This window comes from Nerophis lumbriciformis, linkage group LG02 (genome assembly GCF_033978685.3).
Source record: "Nerophis lumbriciformis linkage group LG02, RoL_Nlum_v2.1, whole genome shotgun sequence".
In the NCBI taxonomy this organism is placed as follows: Eukaryota; Metazoa; Chordata; class Actinopteri; order Syngnathiformes; family Syngnathidae; genus Nerophis; species Nerophis lumbriciformis.
The window spans coordinates 27,752,857-27,767,032 of record NC_084549.2 but is presented as its reverse complement, the minus strand read 5'-3'; the positions used below and the strand labels follow the sequence as shown (position 1 = coordinate 27,767,032).

Below are 14,176 nucleotides of genomic sequence, written 5' to 3'. Positions count from 1 at the left end.
AATTCGGAGATGTTTGGGATCACTTTATACAACTGTGACAGTCATCAGGGCATTTTCAACTCCGAGTGCGACCTTTGCCATTCCCACTAAAGTATTCCTTTGCCCCTCTCTTGAAATGTCAGTTATGATTAGCAGAAAGGATTGTCATTGACTGCACGTCGCCAGCATTCTGCATGACGAACCAAACAGAGGCACTTCAAACGAACGTGCAAAACTGCTCGACCCGGACTTGTTGTGTATTTAATAGAGCCTGACATTTTTTATTGTTCTGGGTGCAGGACAAAATAGCACGGATATGGAAAATGGTTTCTCTCTGCAGCTTGTTAAAAAAAAAAAGAAGCAATTATAGAGGCTGCACAATAGCCATTGTGTGGAGCATGTTCTGTTATTGGTGTCATGGCTTGCTTTTACACGCTTTGTCCCACATGTCATCTGTACGCGCGTGTGTGTATGAGGAGAAGCATGAGTGTGTGTCATTTATTATGTAAATAGATCTTAATTGTCCAACCTGCGGTCAGTAATTAGGGAGGGAGCATTCAAAATGCTATAATAATATAGTTCCAATATCACATCATCATGGGGTGGCTCGCATAGTAGAGTTAGTACATGTACTGTAATACAAAATGAAACATTTTGCAGTGAAAAGTTACACAAATTAGCCTCTCATTAGGATTATTCTACTCTTTTTAGAATAAAACCTACCTGATATAAGTGGTTAAAAAAATTGCACTTGTACTAAAACAAATAAACTCCACTTTCATATAAGATTTTTTATGCTCCTCCTTTTCCTTGTCGCACTATATCAATAAAAATAAGCCTGCTACAAATGAATCTCAAACGGGATTGACTCTGAAAAACATAAATGAGACATTTGGAATTTTAAATGGCTTCGGTGGTACAGGGATTAGTGTGTGTACCTCACAATACGAAGGTCCTGGGTTCGATCCTGGGCTCGGGATCTTTCTGTGTGGAGTTTGGATGTTCTCCCTGTGATTGCGTGGGTTCCTTCCGGGTACTCCGGCTTCCTCCCACCTCCAAAGACATGCACCTGGGGCATTGGTGTTGTTAGGCATATTTTAGGGGGGCTTAAGCCCCCCTAAAATATTCTTAAGCCCCCCTAAATAAGTTGGTGGGTTTTTTTTTTTACAAATACATGCCGACATAGTCATTATAAAGTGGCCCGAATATGAGTTTAAATAAATAATCATATAACCTGTTATTATTCACTCAGTTTCCCATCACTTCGTAGCGTAAGGTAGAGAGCCCCTTTCTTGCGTCGGTATCCAATCCATTCCACTTGTTCATATAGAAAATGCCCACATCACTCAAATTCCAGTCCGCATTTTCTCTGCGACCTTGCTTGCGGTCCTGCAGGTGTACGAAACACATTATCTTCCTTTACAATGAGTGAAGCTGCACGAAACCTTGTGTGTGCAATTGTAAATAATTTAGTGTTTAATTTTTGTGTTTCTTGTAGAATCTATATAAAGTAATGTACATTAGCCTATTGTTAAAATAATGAAAAAAAACATCATTAAATATATTTGTTTTATTGTATTGTTACATTAGTAGCTGTTGTATTATTATAGGATGGCTTGTTAAACATTTCATAGGATTTTCAGAGGGAGGAAAAACCAAGACATTTAATATAAAATGTAAAATGAATAAATACATAAAAAGAAAAAGAAAAAAAATGGTTAAAAGCCATCGTCCCGGGGAGCATTTAATTTCGTCCCGTGCATTTAAAAAAAATAATAATAATAACAATGAATAATTTCTAAGTCTTTGTTAGCCGTTTGTGAAGTTTTGTGCTTGTGCGTAACGTTTGCTCGCATCCTGTGCATCTCCTGGGGGCTAAGCCCCCCCTGTCCTTAAAAGCTAGTGACGCCCCTGACCTGGGGATAGGTTGATTGGCAACACTAAATTGGCCCTAGTGTGTGAATGTGAGTGTGAATGTTGTCTGTCTATCTGTGTTGGCCCTGTGATGAGGTGGTGACTTGTCCAGGGTGTACCCCGCCTTCTGCCCGAAGCAGCTGAGATAGGCTCCAGCAACCAAACCCCCCCCCCCCCCTCCATGCGTCGGTCATTCTTGTTTGGTGTGGGTTCACAGTGTGGCGCATATTTTTAACAGTGATAAACTTGTTCATACCGCCACCCTCAGTGTGACCTGTATGGCTGTTGACCAATTATGTCTTGCAGTCACTTACCTGTGTCTGCAGAAGCCTCATACAACATGTGTCTGGGCCAGCACGCTGTTTGTATGGTGAAAAAGCGGACGCGACGGCAGGTTGTAGAGGACGTTAAAGGCAGTGCTATCACGGCACGCCCTTAATATTATGGTCTGGGTGAAAATTGGGACAAATTTCGGGGGACCGGTTGCCCCGGGAGATTGTCGGGATGGGCACTGAAATTCGGGAGCCTCCCGGGAAAATCGGGAGGGTTGGCAAGTATGTTGCTAGGGCGGGATAGCCATTCAAAGAAGGTGAATTCATTAAAAAGTGCATGTTAGATTTTTTTAAGAAATCTTTTCTTGCGGCCCAGCCTCACCCAGTGTCTGCATACAGTGGCCCCCAGGTAAATTGAGTTTGAGACCCCTGATCTAGACAGTTTTCAATACACACTGTCACTCGATAGCCGAAAAAGCACTTTCTGATAAACATTGTTTGGCACTTCACAGTCAGAGACAACACGGCAGCTTTATCTTTTTTTTGTTTTTCTTAAAGTGACACACACATCGAGGCACATCGAGGAACTCCTCGTGTTTCATTCGGCATCGATGCTTCGGTTTGTTTTGACGCATCACTAATGTTTTGTAAACCATTACCAACCCCGTAAGACGTTGTCGTTACAACAGGAAGTTTGTGTCTGTAATGCCAACTCTCACAACGTGAATCATTTATCCATAAAGTGTTGCGATCTCTTGTACGTTTGGTTTATCGCGGTTTGTGATGAACATTTCTCTTTCCTTCTAGGAAAAGAGGAAGCAGGTGATGAAGACGAAGATGACAATGGTAATGTCACTTTACGGCTCATTAACATGCTCACTGCCCCTTGACTCCGCCAGTGTTTCTCGATGTCATTCGTCATCCAAAATTGAATTTACTATTTGCTCCATGACAGCCTTTCCATCCCACATGCGAGAACTCCAGCAACAACAAAAAAGTTCTCTTATCACAAACGCTTGAAACAAAGAAATCCCTCAATTATGTATGGCTTTGGAAGTGACATTCTTTTCCCCTTCTTTTTGTCACCTAATTTATGCATGCTTTGTGGTTCCATTGCTCTCACACTGCAGTACAAAGACAAAGCGACATAAAGCGATGGAAGGAAAAAGCCGTTTGAGGTTTTATCGAAAGCAGAGGTTGACTCCAGGCACAAATATTTTTTTTTTACTTACTTTTCTCAATTCTTCTTGTTTTTAGATGCAGAAGGAACTGAAGACGTGGTGATGGAGAGTCAGAACCCAGGTATGGTAAACTTAAACAAAGACTTGCTTCATGAGGTTGTTTTCAAGCACAACAGACTCAGTGTTGGACCTAGGAATTTTCAAAATGGGGTCCCAGGGACCCCATCAAGTCATAAAAATGGGGTCCCACAGTAAAACATTTACTGTGGGACCCCATAAAAATGTTTTGTTTTCAAAACATTTATCATTCGTTTTGAAAACAAATGAGAAATGTATGCATTCTCCTGTTATAGCTCACATTCTGTATTGTGTTTTGGAAAAAGGTTGTCATAATCGTTACTTAATTCATAAAAATTTAAAAAAGGATGCATATGTACATTTATTCAGTTATAAACATTCATTCACTTTCTTCTTTACTTCATGGATCGTAGTTTTTTTCTATATTTTTATTTAATAAGTTGTAGGTGTATTTATTTCAGTATAAAAGTGTAAAAGTGTTTTGCTTCGGTCATGAAATGATGATAATAGTGTGCCAGAGCATACATACATTATTTATTTAACGCTTAAATCTCTAGAGTCTACATCAACTTCAGATCTATCCCTCAATTCTAAGTTGTTGTTTTTTTTGCTTTATGTTGTTTATCTTGTTTGTTTGTTTTCTGCCCTTTTTTGTCAAACACACAAAATATGCAAAATACTCCACAATTATTTTTTTTTCAATGTGAAATATTTGATGTGAAGTAATCAGAGCCATGGATAGGTCAATAAATCATAAAAACATTGATTTTGAGTCAATGTTATGTTTTGAGCAAAAAACGCTTTGTTTTGTTAGTCAACATTGTAACTTTTTCTAAATTACATTTCACCTGTAAGCTTTTTTATTCCACTTTTGTTATGTTTTTTCTTTATTTTAATAGTATTTTTAGAATGTGGCGTGGGCTTTTAAAACATTGGCTGCGGGCCGCAAATGGCCTCCGGGTCACACTTTTGACACCTCTGCTACAGATAATAAAAAATGTAATCTGATAAGTCTATCTATAAAAAGCAGAGCTTGGCAACGCATGCTTGTTCATCATAACACACAGTCAGCATTTCTGCTTCAGTAAACAATGACGGTAATGACGTCACTGTCAGCGATGCGAGCAACACTTGCTATCTTGTCAGCCACTTCTTCAAGAGACTCCTTTTGAAAACTCTTCGCACATTAACACTTCAAAAGGCACATATTTGCCCCATTTGTTGACCTGCAAAGTATGTTTTTGTGGTAGAGGAGTCAGGTCGGGTGCTGGTTAGCTTGAAGCAAACAGCTAGCCTGTCTCCATCCTCAAAAGTTGTCGTTCTAGCGGGAGACAAAAGTTAAGTTTCCATGGACTCACAAAGACTAAAAAAACTAATTTACTGTAGACATGGCACAGGATGAAGTTAAAAAGGTTGACTTTACACTCACCTTAGTGTTTACCATGAAGTCTTTTTTTTGACAGCCCTTCGCGGTAAAGTTGTCCGAGTGGAAACTGAGGCAGTATTTGTGATTGATTAAACTTTCGGCAAATCAAAACTTAACAAATTGTACCGGAAAGTTCATTACTTTGAAGACGACCAATAAAAATGCGTAGAAGGCAGGGTCGGTTAAAAAAAAAAAATGTGCGTCCGACTTCCGGAAATTCACGTCCTTTCTGATTTCAATGCGTAAAAAGACACAAAAAATGTGTTAGAGGGGAACATTATCACAATTTCAGAAGGGTTAAAACCTATTAAAAATCAGTTCCCAGTGGCTTATTTTATTTTTCGAAGTTTTTTTCAAAATTTTACCCATCACGCAATATCCCTAAAAAAAGCTTCAAAGTGCCTGATTTTAACCATCGTTATATACACCCGTCCATTTTCCTGTGACGTCACATCGTGATGCCAACTCAAACAAACATGGAGCATAGAACAGCAAGATATAACGACATTTGCTCGGATTCAGACTCGGATTTCAGCGGCTTAAGTGATTCAACAGATTACGCATGTATTGAAACGGATGGTTGTAGTGTGGAGGCAGGTAGCGAAAACGAAATTGAAGAAGAAACTGAAGCTATTGAGCCATATCGGTTTGAACCGTATGCAAGCGAAACCGACGAAAACGACACGACAGCCAGCGACACGGGAGAAAGCGAGGACGAATTCGGCAATCGCCTTCTAGCCAACGATTGGTATGTGTTTGTTTGGCATTAAAGGAAACTAACAACTATGAACTAGGTTTACAGCATATGAAATACATTTGGCAACAACATGCACTTTGAGAGTGCAGACAGCCCATTTCAGGGCTGTCTGCATTTAAATGTTTTTAAGCTAAATTATTGGTAAACACAGTTTATGTATAATAATGTACGTAAAACCGCGAGTAATGAATAAAGTTTTCATCAATTAATATATTCTGTAGACATACCCTCATCCGCTCTCTTTTCCTGAAAGCTGATCCGTCCAGTTTTGGAGTTGATGTCAGCATCTGCTTTGCGTGTCGCAGGATATCCACACATTCTTGCCATCTCTGTCGTAGCATAGCTTTCGTCGGTAAAGTGTGCGGAACAAACGACTGACCATTTCGTCGGCTTTCCCCACAGCCTCGTATTTTGAACAAATTCCGTCCAATTTCTTGCCACTTTCGCATATTTGGGCCACTGGTGCAACTTGAATCCGTCCCTGTTCGTGTTGTTACACCCTCCGACAACACACAGACGAAAGTGAGAAAATGGCGGACTCCGAGAGCGAATAATAGAAAGGCGTTTAATTCGCCAGAATTCACCCATTTAGAGTTCGGAAATCGGTTAAAAAAATATATGGTCTTTTTTCTGCAACATCAAGGTATATATTGACGCTTACATAGGTCTGGTGATAATGTTCCCCTTTAACGCCAACAGTGAGATTAATACTCACAACCTGAGTTGTTATTCATATCCCGTGGTACTCCAGTCTTTGTTAGTAATCTGTTCCAAAAGTTCAGATGATAATTGTCATGTGAAAACGGAATAATTTTTTTCGCATAAGAAATTATGTAAATCTAGACACCTGTTCTAGGTCTCCAAATATATTAACACAGAATATTTTGTAGAGAATATTTCTACAATGGACCTGTCTCTTAGCTAATTGTTAAGTATTATGCTTTACTGTAAGTTACAAGCAAACATTTGAGTTCAAAGCATCCAAGCCATTAGTTGGCGTAGCAAAAGTCAGACTCGTAAGATCCGACCAAAACATCTGGTCTTACTCTCTAGCCTTAGCATATAGCTAGAGATCAACATAACTTCCATTGGATGGAAGAAAGTGAGTGTGAAGGACAGTGCTGAGAAGAAGTGGATGTTATTCATTTAATTAAAGAAAAAAAATCATCAAAAATATGAACACAATTCAAGCGTATCACTGCTAGACTGCAACATACTGAAGCAGAATGAGTCTAACGCCAGCCAAGAATGTTAAAATATTATCTAAATGGTGGACAATTATCCATACATATGGAGAAACTGCAGATGGTGCGTTTGACAGAGAAACTGTTACGGTACAGCGGGGAAGGAGAAGACGGCACAGAGGCAGGGACGTCGTTAGCTTACAGCGGGTTTATTATCACAAAGGAATGAGGCGTGTAACTAATCCAAATATGTGTGGTGAGACTATGTGAAGTGATTATATGTGGAGTGTTACCAGGTGGTGTTGAAGGTGCGTGTTGAGCAAGATCCGGAAGTCAGGGAGGGCAAGGCAGTCTTGGAGGTCCGTCGACAAGCGAGAGGTCAGGGGCAGGAGCGAGGCGTCAAGGTCCGTGTCCAGGTGAGAGGTCGAGATCCAGGAAGACAGCAGGGAACCAGTGGGAATTTGGGGAGACGAGACACAGCCCGAAACCAGGAAACAGAGGAACGCTGTGGTATGACGACACAGGACACAAGACGATGAGCACAGAGGAGGAGAAACACATAGAGAGCGAATGCACATAGGGAGACTGCTTGAGACGTGTAGGCTTACTGTACCATACAGGGGGCTACGTTCTGGCACTGGAACGCAGGACACGCTGGCTTAAGACGGCAGGGAAAGTAGCTGCAGGAGAGGAATGCCCGCGGGCGTGTCCCAATGCGCGCTCAGCGGAGCGCACAGCAGAGTGAAAGGCGAAATGCGTGGCGGGATGCGTGGCGGGATGCGTGGCGGGATGCGTGGCGGGATGCGTGGCGGGATGCGTGGCGGGATGCGTTGCGGGATGCACGGCGGAATGCGCGGCGGAATGCGCGGCGGCCTGTGCTCGCGCCGTAACAGAAACGGCTCATAGGAGATATCGTCGAAGTCACTGTCTAATGCAAATTGTTATTACATTACTTTATAAAACTACTGTAGTTGTTAGTAGCACATTTTATTACATTCTTTTTCATACAGTTTTTCTTATCTAAAAGGGCATGTCACATATTGATATTGTGCAATTGTGTCGTTAATTGATTTCAGTTCATTTCAGTGAGAGACTTTGATTTGAGATAGGGGTGTTTTGAGTTCAGAGCTCCGTCACAGGTCGTAAGTAATGAGTAAAAGTATGAGTTACATATAAATGACAAATGGTCAAATCAACATTCAGGATAAAATAGACTTTATGTATCCCAATTTGGAAATCAATCAATCAATCAATCAATCAATCAATCAATCAATGTTTATTAATATAGCCCTAAATCACAAGTGTCTCAAAGGGCTGCACAAGCCACAACAACATCCTCGGTACAGAGCCCACATAAGGGCAAGGAAAAACTCACCACAGTGGGACGTCGATGTGAATGACTATGAGAAACCTGGGAGAGGACCGCATATGTGGGTAACTCCCCCTCTAGGGGAGACCGAAAGCAATGGATGTCGAGTGGGTCTGACATAATATTGTGAAAGTCCAGTCCATAGTGGATCCAACATATCAGCGAAAGTCCAGCCCATAGTGGATCCAACATAATAGTGAGAGTCCAGTCCATAGTGGGGCCAGCAGGAAACCATCCCGAGCGGAGACGGGTCAGCAGCGCAGAGATGTCCCCAACTGATGCACAGGCTAGCGGTCCACCCCGGGTCCCGACTCTGAACAGCCAGCACTTCATCCATGGCCACCGAACCTGTGTAACTCCCCCTCCACAAGGGAGAGGGGGGCAGAGGAGAAAAGAAAAGAAACGGCAGATCAACTGGTCTAAAAAGGGGGTCTATTTAAAGGCTAGAGTATACAAATGAGTTTTAAGATGGGACTTAAATGCTTCTACTGAGGTAGGATCTCTAACTGTTACCGGGAGGGCATTCCATAGTACTGGAGCCCAAATAGAAAACGCTCTATCAATCAATCAATCAATCTTTATTTATATAGCCCTAAATCACAAGTGTCTCAAAGGGCTGCACAAGCCACAACGACATCCTCGGTACAAAGCCCACATAAGGGCAAGGAAAAACTCACCCCAGTGGGACGTCGATGTGAATGACTATGAGAAACCTTGGAGAGGACCGCATATGTGGGTAACCCCCCCCCTCTAGGGGAGACCGAAAGCAATGGATGTCGAGTGGGTCTGACATAATATTGTGAGAGTCCAGTCCATAGTGGATCCAACATAATAGTAAGAGTCCAGTCCATAGTGGGGCCAGCAGGACACCATCCCGAGCGGAGACGGGTCAGCAGCGCAGAGATGTTCCCAGCCGATGCACAGGCGAGCGGTCCACCCCGGTTCCCGACTCTGGACAGCCAGCACTTCATCCATGGCCACCGGACCTGTGCCCCCCCCCCTCAAGGAAAAGGGGAGCAGAGGAGAAAAGAAAAGAAACGGCAGATCAACTGGTCTAACAGGGGGGCTATTTAAAGGCTAGAGTATACAAATGAGTTTTAAGATGGGACTTAAATGCTTCTACTGAGGTAGCATCTCTAATTGTTACCGGGAGGGCATTCCATAGTACTGGAGCCCGAATAGAAAACGCTCTATAGCCCGCAGACTTTTTTTGGGCTCTGGGAATCACTAATAAGCCGGAGTTCTTTGAACGCAGATTTCTTGTCGGGACATATGGTACAATGCAATCGACAAGATAGGACGGAGCTAGACCGTGTAGTATTTTATACGTAAGTAGTAAAACCTTAAAGTCACATCTTAAGTGCACAGGAAGCCAGTGCAGGTGAGCCAGTATAGGCGTAATATGATCAAACTTTCTTGTTCTTGTCAAAAGTCTAGCAGCCGCATTTTGTACCAACTGTAATTTTTTAATGCTAGACATAGGGAGACCCGAAAATAATACGTTACAGTAGTCGAGACGAGACGTAACGAACGCATGAATAATGATCTCAGCGTCGCTAGTGGATAAAATAGAACGGATTTTAGCGATATTACGGAGATGAAAGAAGGCCGTTTTAGTAACACTCTTAATGTGTGATTCAAACGAGAGAGTTGGGTCGAAGATAATACCCAGATTCTTTACTGATTCGCCTTGTGTAATTGTTTGGTTGTCAAATGTTAAGGTGGTATTATTAAATAAATGTCGGTGTTTAGCAGGACCGATAATCAGCATTTCCGTTTTCTTGGCGTTCAGTTGCAAGAAGTTAGCGGACATCCATTGTTTAATTTCATTAAGACACGCCTCCAGCTGACTACAATCCGGCGTGTTGGTCAGCTTTAGGGGCATGTAGAGTTGGGTGTCATCAGCATAACAATGAAAGCTAACACCGTATTTGCGTATGATGTCGCCTAGCGGCAGCATGTAAATACTAAAGAGTGCAGGGCCAAGAACCGAACCCTGAGGAACTCCGCACGTTACCTTAACATAGTCCGAGGTCACATTATTATGGGAGACGCATTGCATCCTGTCAGTAAGATAAGAGTTAAACCACGACAAAGCTAAGTCTGACATACCAATACGTGTTTTGATACGCTCTAATAAAATATTATGATCGACGGTATCGAAAGCAGTGCTAAGATCAAGAAGCAGCAACATAGATGATGCATCAGAATCCATTGTTAGCAGTAGATCATTAGTCATTTTTGCGAGGGCTGTCTCCGTAGAGTGATTTGCCCTGAAACCGGATTGAAAAGGTTCACAGAGATTGTTAGACACTAAGTGTTCATTTAGCTGCTGTGCGACAATTTTTTCGAGGATTTTCGAAATAAAGGGAAGGTGGGACACCGGTCGGTAGTTTACCATGAGGTCAGGATCAAGGTTAGGTCTTTTGAGCAGAGGATGAATAACCGCTTTCTTGAATGCTAGGGGAACAGTGCCAGAGGAAAGTGATAAGTTTATAATATTTAGCACTGATGGACCTAATAATACAAAAAGCTCCTTGATAAGTTTCCCAGGAAGTGGGTCGAGTAAACATGTTGTTTGTTTTATCCCACTTACACGCTGTAATAGTTCCTCTAATGTTATTTCATCAAAAAGAGAGACTATTTTGTATTGCAGTATCCGTCGTAGATACAGTTGTATCTGTGTTCATAGAACCCAGTTGTAGCTGGGATGCGTTGTCTTTAATCTCCTTTCTAATGAGTTCAATTTTCTTATTAAAGAAATTCATAAAGTCATCTGCCGAGTGGGTGGAGCTATTGGGAGGAGTCCCTTGTTGGGTTAGCGATGCTACTGTACTAAACAAAAATGTAGGGTCGTTTTTGTTGAGGCGGATGAGATTTGAGTAATATTTAGCTTTAGCTAAGGTAAGCATGCGTTTATACGATATTAAACTATCACTCCATGCTTGATGGAAAACCTCAAGCTTGGTCGCGCGCCATTTGCGTTCCAACTTTCTACATGATAATTTATGAGCTCTGGTTTCTTCTGTAAACCATGGGGTGCGCCTTTTAGGGGCCCTTTTTTGTTTTAGCGGTGCTATACTATCAATGGTTTTGCGCAGGGCATTGTCAAAGTTGTTAGTGAGGTTATCAATAGAGCCGACATAATTTGGGAATGGTGCCATTACCGAAGGCAGTAGGTCAGCAAGAGTCATCGTTGTGGCAGCATTAATGTTGCGGCTGCTATAGCAGTTATTATTATTATTAGTTTGTTGACAATGAGTCAGAACTTCGAATTTTATAAGGTAATGATCGGACATTACTTTAGTATACGGGAGTACCATAACTTTGGAGGTGGTGACACCCCTGACCAGCACTAGATCTATCGTATTGCCGTTGCGATGCGTAGGTTCATTTATTATTTGTGTAAGACCACAGCTATCAATTATAGTCTGGAGCGCCACGCACTGAGGGTCCGATGGGGTATTCATATGGATATTAAAGTCCCCCATTATGATTATATTGTCTGCGTGCGTCACTAGATCAGCAACGAACTCTGAGAATTCATTAATAAAGTCCGAGTAGGGCCCTGGGGGGCGGTAGATAACAGCCATATCGAGAGGCAGCGGTGCGACAGACCTCATAGTAAGAACCTCAAACGATTTGTATTTATTATTTCGGTTAGGGGTAAGGTTAAAGTTTTCATTGTATATTAGTGCGACCCCCCCACCCCTTTTAAGGGGACGGGCAATATGCGCATTCGTATAGTTAGGAGGAGATGCCTCATTTAGCGCAAAAAATTTGTCTGGTTTGAGCCAGGTTTCGCTAAGACCAATGACGTTAAGATTGTTGTCTCTAATGACCTCATTAACTAATAATGTTTTGGGAGACAATGATCTTATGTTTAAAAAGCCCAGATTATAAGTATTGGGCTGTTTTGACGAGTTTTTGTTTAAATTATCCGTAGTAGAAATATTAATAATGTTGCGTTTATTATACGTAGTGCACTTTAAATAGTTTCGACCATATCTAGGAATTGATACGACGGGAATTTTCAGATTGTTTGCTTGATGCAGCGATCGACTGAACGCATCATGATTTGCCACCTCAGTAGAATGCATATCTACCCCTGACACATTCACAACAGAAAACACATTATGTGAGTTGTGTGTTATTCTAAGAAAATTGCTATGCGTACAGGAATTATCCAGCCTGGCGCTGGCTAGTTCTAGCTTAACTGACTCCTCACCCGGACTAGCAGGCTCTGTAATTGCCTGTGACCGGGCTTGCTCTAGTGTAGTTAGTCAAATGTGACTTAAACAGTAGTCTATGTTTTTAGACAGGATGATTGCGCCTTCCTGGTTAGGGTGAAGGCCGTCCCTCATCAGCAAGCCTGGTTTGCCCCAGAAAGAGGGCCAATTATCAATAAACGTTAGTCCCTGTTGTCTACAGAAGCTAGCCAGCCACTTGTTAAGCGAGACTAATCTGCTATATCTCTCATCATTGCCTCTCGCAGGCAGGGGGCCAGAGACAATTACTCGATGCCTGGACATCTTTCTAGCGAGATCACAAGTCCTGGCTATGTTTCTCTTTGTAATCTCTGACTGTCTCATTCTAGTGTCATTGGAGCCAACGTGTACAACTATATTCGCATAACTAGTGGTGCGATTAGCCTGTCGTACGTGTTTACTAGGCCTGTTGCGGGTTAGCTCCCTAAGATTAGCCTCAATGTCAGGTGCTCGGGCCCCCGGGATGCACTTAATTGTGGCTGGTTTGCTAAGCTTTATGTTTCGGGTGATGGAGTCCCCTATGACTAAGGTGTGGTGCCCGGTAGACTGGGGTGTAGGACTAGCTAAAGAGCTAAATCTATTATGCGTCTCAACCGGTACACCGTAGCTTGTAGGCCGCTTAGGACTACTACAGGCTGGGCTAGTTAGCTCGCTACAGCTAACGCTAGCAGATGTGTCCGCAACATCTAAAGTTACGAGATTACTCTGCTCTAACTGGCGGACACGGCCCTCTAGCAGAGCCAGCCTCTCCGTGAGTAAGGTGCAAGACGCGCAGGAAGCCATACTCACGGTGTTTTCTGTCACCGAGTGAAGTTCCTGCTGTCTTCCGAGAAGTCCTGGTCACGGTGTGCAGGAGTAGACTCCTTCTGACCGGCGCCCGGCGACGCCTTTCTCCGCGCTAGCTTCGTTAGCTTAGCAGCTAGCTGCTAGCTAGCTGCGGGAGGGGTGGAGAGACAGAGATCGGGTGATTTGCAAGTTAAATAGTACTACTAAATATGTTGAGAAAGTAATAAAGAAAGCTGCAGAACAATTTAAAAGCACACAAATAGTACGATACTTAGCTTTTTCGAAACAGCGAGCAGTCAGCGAGCAGTCACGCACGGTGAACCGAATCTGATGATGCATTGATGTCTATAGCCCGCAGACTTTTTTTTGGCTCTGGGAATCACTAATAAGCCGGAGTTCTTTGAACGCAGATTTCTTGCCGGGACATATGGTTCAATACAATCGGCAAGATAGGATGGAGCTAGACCGTGTAGTATTTTATACGTAAGTAGTAAAACCTTAAAGTCACATCTTAAGTGCACAGGAAGCCAGTGCAGGTGAGCCAGTATAGGCGTAATATGATCAAACTTTCTTGTTCTTGTCAAAAGTCTAGCAGCCGCATTTTGTACCAACTGTAATCATTTAATGCTAGACAGAGGGAGACCCGAAAATGATACGTTACAGTAATCGAGACGAGACGTAACGAACGCATGAATAATGCCGCCCTCATCCCACTCCAGCTTATGGTGGCATATAAAATACGGAAGAAGCCACCACACTGGCTTTCATCATTACTTTTACCTTTATCGAAGACTCTTGTTTGTGGAAGGGAGAGCCACGCCGACGCCACCTTTGTACTGTTTTTCACCTTCTTTATCAAAGTGCAGGCGCTCACTCACTCACTTTTGCAGTCTTTTGAATAAAAAATGGCTCCAACTTGTGGATTTCTTTCTGTGCACTCGATCAACAGAATTATTTGCAGG

At 42.5% G+C, this 14,176-nt stretch overlaps 1 protein-coding gene across 1 annotated transcript in view; it reads left to right on the top strand.

Moving 5' to 3' along the window:
• macrod2 (mono-ADP ribosylhydrolase 2) overlaps window positions 1–14,176 on the top strand; it is a 1,158,848-nt gene that overhangs the window by 1,047,023 nt on the left and 97,649 nt on the right. Inside the window, exons 13-14 of the mRNA XM_061960241.1 lie at window positions 2,973–3,011; window positions 3,423–3,467. Coding sequence (XP_061816225.1) covers window positions 2,973–3,011; window positions 3,423–3,467 — 84 coding nt within the window. The remainder of the gene's footprint in view (window positions 1–2,972; window positions 3,012–3,422; window positions 3,468–14,176) is intronic.